General features: G+C 39.1%; 1 protein-coding gene across 1 annotated transcript in view; it reads right to left on the bottom strand.

Moving 5' to 3' along the window:
• ANKRA2 (ankyrin repeat family A member 2) overlaps positions 1 to 6,226 on the bottom strand; it is an 11,823-nt gene extending 5,597 nt beyond the window's left edge. Inside the window, exons 1-3 of the mRNA XM_032848595.1 lie at positions 5,900 to 6,226; positions 2,319 to 2,711; positions 1,496 to 1,654 (exon numbers count right to left, since the gene is read on the bottom strand). Coding sequence (XP_032704486.1) covers positions 1,496 to 1,654; positions 2,319 to 2,607 — 448 coding nt within the window. The 5' untranslated portion in view covers positions 2,608 to 2,711; positions 5,900 to 6,226. The remainder of the gene's footprint in view (positions 1 to 1,495; positions 1,655 to 2,318; positions 2,712 to 5,899) is intronic.
• Positions 6,227 to 6,260: the final 34 nt, after the last annotated feature.

The raw sequence follows: 6,260 nt of genomic DNA, 5'->3' as shown, positions 1-6,260 counted from the left end.
TTCAGGGGCACCTGGGTGGCTCAGTGGGTTAAAGCCTCTGCCTTCGGCTCAGGTCATGATCCTGGAGTCCTGGGATCGAGCCCTGCATCGGGCTCTCTGCTCGGCGGGGAGCCTGCTTCCCCACCTATCTCTGCCTGCCTCTCTGCCTACTTGTGATCTCTGTCTGACTTGTGATCTCTGTCTGTGAAATAAATAAATAAAATCTTTTAAAAAAAAATTCTTGAATTCAGACCTAGTTGTGGCTAATTAGCTGTGTGACCTTGAATAAATGATTAATTGTGCACTCCCTGCACTCCAAGAACAGGAAAACACTCACAATGTCTTAGTGTGGACAAAGTTCAGAATGACAAATTGTTTGTTACAGTAAGACTATAAAGGTTTTTTTTTTTTTTTTAAAGATTTTATTTATTTATTTGACAGAGAGAGATCACAAGCAGACAGAGAGGCAGGCAGAGAGAGAGAGAGAGGGAAGCAGGCTCCCTGCTGAGCAGAGAGCCCGATGTGGGACTCGATCCCAGGACCCTGAGATCATGACCTGAGCCGAAGGCAGCGGCTTAACCCACTGAGCCACTCAGGCGCCCCAAGACTATAAAGGTTTTAAGAATGAAAACCTGAAGGCACCTGGGTGGTTTAGTGGGTTAAGCCTCTGCCTTTGGCTCAGGTCGTGATCCCAGATTCTGCCTGAGGCTCTCTGCTCAGCAGGGAGCCTGCTTCCCCCTCTCTCTCTGCCTACTTGTGATCTCTCACTCTGTCAAATAAATAAAATCTTTAAAAAAAAAAAAAAAGAATGAAAACCTGTAGGGGCACCTGGGTGGCTCAGTCATTAAGTGTCCAACTCTTGATTTCTGCTCAGGTCCTGATCTCAGGGTCCTGAGATAGAGCCTAGTGACAGCTCTGTGCTGGGCTTGGAGCCTGCTTACAAGATTCTCTCTCTCCCTCTCTCGCTGCCTCTCCCCTCCCCAACTCTCTCTCTTTAAAAAAAAAAAAAAAAAAAAATGAAAACTTGTATAAAATCTGTATGTGTATAAACAAATATAAACCTGTATTTATATAAACCTATATAAAGTCTGTATTAAAATCTGTATTTGTTCTTGGGGTGCCTGGGTGGGTCAGTCTGTTAAGCATCTGTCTTCAGCTCAGGTCATATTATGGGGTCCTGGATCGAGTCCTGCATTGGGCTCCCTATTCAGCAGACAGTCTGCTTCTCCCTTTCCTGCTCCCTCTACTTGTGTGTGCTCTCTCTAATAAATAAATAAAGCCTTTTTTAAAAAATCCATATTTGTTCTTAACAAATATAAAACATATATTAACAAATATAAACATTTGATTATATGGTAATATTGTGAAAAAAATTTTAAATTACTAGAATTATCAAGACATCACTTAAGCTTTCCAAAATAAAATACGCATTTAAAGAAAATGTTTCAAAGCCAAACTCTTGAAAGCATTATGTTAGTAATAAGAATATTTTAATATATTACTGGGATATACTTACAATTTGCTAATAGAGGTGTGGTTGAGACCTCATTTCCTCTGTGTTTGTTGGTCAAAGTAGTTGACTGTTTAATTGGTGAGAAGTGCTTTGTTGTAGAGGGAGTATAGACATGTCTTACTTGAATTCCCGGAGAAGGAGATGTATGGATATTGCATTCAGCTAAGTAAAATAAATTTAAACACGTTAAAATAATATTTTAATGACAAAGCATTTTAAAATTCTATGTCAATGTTTACATTAATAAAGAAATACATGAGGTAGATCTTCAACTGTTTCTCAAGTGATATTATTCTTTGCTGTAAAAATTCTGCATTATCACAGTGGAAGTTCCAGAAAAAATCTGTATTAATCTTGAGTGATTTTATTCTGAGATTAGTTTTTTTATTCAATAGATTGTTGTAAAAGTAAGTCTACAATATGAAGAAAACATCAATGCATTAAACTATGGGAAAGTGATGCCAATCAAATATTTGTGGAATAGGGAACAGTAAGGTAATTCATTTCTTCAAAGGCACGAATAATTTTTTTCTCCTGTCACTTTAAAGAGTACAATAAGAAACTTGAATTTGTAAATAAACAAAGGTCAAGCAAGAAAAATTTTTAAAAATCAACATATCCTTATAGAGATCAAATAACATGAAATTAATTCAGTTTTGGTTTTGGTGAGATCCTAGAAAATCATATTCAAGTATGACTTTCAAATCATATTAAAGTATGACTTCCAAACTCACAATCTCATGATCAAGAAAGGAAAAAAAAAACCAAAAACCAAAAAACAAAATAAACAAAAACAAATGCAGATATTTATACCATAACTTTCAACCTTTAAATAGGACAGATGCCACTTCCAGGTCAGAGTTAACCTGATCTTGAATATTTTTACTATCCTCTTCATTTAAGGACTTCACAAATCGAGAACACACGTTCATATCAAATCGGTTAGGTAATATGAATTTCATTCCCATGGCAACACCCTGAGTGGATCCTTCTTCTGCATTCGAGTCCAGCTGATGTTCTATTTTAATGTCTGGCATGCCAGTTAGACTGTAACTGTTGGGGCACTCTTCCACTATCAGCTGGGCTCCAATATCCAGATTTGCTGATGTAGCCATGATTTCAACTGTAGTTTCAATAATTAAAACATTTCTTCATGATTTCCTCTTTGTTTTATAGGAGTGGTATCCACTGTGTTCTTGGAATTCAGCTATTGAAAAATCTGAAAGAAAAAAATTAAAATATCATATCAACTCAGCTAAAGTACACAAAATAAGCAAAGAGTGCTCTTATAGGCACCGACACATAGTAGTAGTAGTATGCTAATAGTAAGCATACAATGTTCAGAGGCAGACACCTGGGTATGAATTTAAGCTTCGTCACTTACTAGCTATGTGCACCTGTGCATTACTCAACCTCTCTAAGCCTCATTCTCACCTGTAAAATGGAGGTGTCATCATTAACCTCATGGGATCTTGGTAAAGACTAAATGAAATACAGTAACATTCTCACTTTCTTCACTAGGTTTCAACAATTTTGCTCCTTCTCCCCTTTCCTATTCTTGAACATCGCCAAATGAACAGAAGATCAAGGTAACAATGAAAAGAAACTTTCATGTTCTTTCACCAAGTTAGAACAGACCAAGCAGATGGCAGCTGTGAACCAGGAAGAGTGCCCTCACCAGCACACAACCATGCTGCCCCCCTGATCTTAGCATTCCCAGGCTCCAGAACTACCCCAAACTCCTGCTACTGCAGAAGCCCAAGATGGAAAGAAGCTAGTTCCTATTGGGACAAAACATTGGAAAAAATTCCTAATAGCATTTTTTTCTCAAAAATTTGACATTTTTTTGTTTTCATAGATCAAGTCAGTGATCCTTTCACTGATTGCTAGATTCTTTAAACCACCTTCTAATGTTAAAGTGCCAAGACTTCATTTCATAAATTAAAATGGCTAAAACATTTTCATGTGAAAAACTTTCATGTAAAACACTTTGGTGTGAAAACTAAACTCTTACCTGTAGTTCACCTTTTAACATGCTATACCTATAAATGGCTCTGAGTTTGAATTTAAGATAGAAGTCATGTTGTACCCATGTCTATTAGTATCTAGAACACCCGTGATTCTTGGATAAATTGAATATATACTTATTTATCAGTTTTTGTGCAGTTCAAATGTTAGTGACTTAAAATAGGTTTTTATGAAAACTGTTACTATAGAAATCATAGATTATAGATTGGCTTCCTGTACTTTATTATCTCTAGGACATTAGGATCAAACTATTAATTTTTAGATCTCAATTTTTATAATAAGTATTAAGAAATAAGAACTAAGTATAAATAAGAAATGATTTTTTTCAAATACAGATAATTAAGACATGAATTCAATAAATCCAAACTCTCAAAACATAGATTATAAGCACACTGTTATAGAATCATCTGCTACTGTTTTATAATGAGTTTTTAGTAATCACTGGCACTTCCCTATGAACCTTAATATAATTTCAAGAGAATTTCATTATTGTACCTAGAATTGATTCTAAAAAAATGAAGAATTTCAAGATTATAAATACCCTATGCATATAATCCCTGAGACAGGGAGAAGAAAATGAAAACATCTAGTTAATCTTTTCATGTTAGGGTTTACTGCCTCTTAGAAATTTCGAGAGGATGCAGGGTTTTTTAAAATTGGAATTTAAAAAGAAAAATGCATTAGGATTACAGTGGAGCACAGGTTGACAAACCATACATTTATAGGTAACTACTATTTTCAGTTTTAAAACATTTTCCAAGATTGATTCTTATAACAATCCTTTGAGTAGTGAGGGTAGTTAACTGTTATTTCCTATGTAGAGAAAAGAAAAAGGGAGCTTATACATTATGAAGGATCTATGCAGCTCTTTGGATAGAGCACCTTGACCACTAAAATAAGAAGCAGCACTAAACTAATCCAAAATTCCAAAGGACAAGAGGTGAAGAAATAACAAATAGTAGTAGTAGTAATAATAATAATGATAATAGTAAGAAAGTAACAGGTAACAAAGTCAATATCCTTTAGCAAAAGGAAAGAAGGAAACCAGAACAGAAATGAGCTGTGATTCAAAGAGAGATGGGAGTGCAATGAAGAGGGCTTTAAAAATGTATTGCAAGGGGTGCCTGGGTGGCTCAGTGGGTTAAGCCACTGCCTTCGGCTCAGGTCCCGATCTCAGGGTCCTGGGATTGAGTCCCGCATCGGGCTCTCTGCTCAGCAGGGAGCCTGCTTCCCTCTCTCTCTCTCTCTCTCTGCCTGCCTCTCCATCTACTTGTGATCTCCGTCAAATAAATAAATAAAATCTTTAAAAAAAAATGTATTGCAAGATGTGAATACATTTCTTCCTCAGGGAAGAAGCATCTCCCACAGACTCCTACCCAGAGCTGGCCTAGATGCAATCCCCTGAGATTTCTTAGCACACTGCATTTATTTCTATTTTTAGAATTTATCATTCTCTTGAAAGTTTCCACTTACTCCAAAGAAACTGAAAACTTCTCTAGGATGGAGAACACTCTTACTAATCTTTGCACACAAGCAGAGCCTGATCCTACCAGGTGTTCCAGAAGTGTTTTCCGATTTGAATACGAACATCGTTTTATATTCTTTTCTATCCTGAAATGACCCTGCAAGATGCTCAACAAAGGCTTGCTAATTAGATTCGGCTTTGCATGTTCAACGTCACTAATAACTAGCTGTGCAACCTGGAAAGAAAAATCACATACGTTTTCCGAAACTCATTTTATTAATCTATACAATGTGGGTGGTTGAAACAGACATCTCTAATACTCTTTCTAGCTCTAAACATCTTCCATGTCATAAATCAGGGTTTATAGACGGAACGGAACTACCGGCCTTTGAGCGGAGAACCTGGGAAATGAGGAAGTGAAAACAGAACGCTGTCTTGCCACGGCTCTATAGGAGAAGAGCCAAATTGACTGGTTAAGCTAAGATTTTGAAGACTAGAAGGAGAGGGGAAACATGATCAAGAGTAGGAGGCGGAGAGAAAAAGAGGTATGGCCTAGGATCACCTCGATCCGTCAGAGCCCAGGGATAAAGGGAAGAGACACGCTGGGCGACTGTGCTAGCCCGCAGTGGAGCCCCCGGGTTCTTCCTAATCCTGAAGTCGTCCTACAAGGAAAGGAAGGTGCTATGAAAATGAATGATGCCTCACAGGCGACAGGTGTCCCAGCGTCCCAAGACAGAAGCTCGCTGGAGGGGAGGGAAGGGAAGTCCGCTCGGTCGCCACCCGCCAACTCTGCCCGAAAAATCCCAGCACAGCTCAAGGACCGCCGGAGGAAACTCTGGTTCACCCACGGCAGGAGAGTCAGGGGGACAGGGGCGGGAGGCCGACTGGGCGGGAGCGCAGGGCCTCGCGACTACCTTCGACAGCCGACAGCGAGTCGGTCTTTTCCATCTGCAGCCACAGATTCACAGCAGGCCCCCAAACCCCGGCTTGTTTTGACCGCGACGTCACTTCCGATTTCTTCTTTCGGTTTCTGGCCAAAAAAAACGTTCCGCGTCACTGCAGCCGAAAGGCCTTCCAGTTTTTGGTTTTGTTTTGTGTTTTTAAAAAAAAATGCTGTTGCTCGGTCTTTACTGCCCGAATACTACAGAGACTGGGTCACTTCAGTAGACCCTTCTGGATCACTAGTGCAACACCCACCTGGCCCTCCGATCACGTCTCCTCCTCTCCCATCGCCCCGCCCTCCTGATCCACCCCTGCGACACTCAGGACGCGTAA

Source organism: Lontra canadensis, unplaced genomic scaffold, assembly GCF_010015895.1.
Source record: "Lontra canadensis isolate GAN:19392208 unplaced genomic scaffold, GSC_riverotter_1.0 scaffold4, whole genome shotgun sequence".
Lineage (NCBI taxonomy): Eukaryota > Metazoa > Chordata > Mammalia > Carnivora > Mustelidae > Lontra > Lontra canadensis.
Note: the sequence above shows the minus strand (reverse complement) of the source record. Positions and strands in the feature narration are given on the sequence as shown.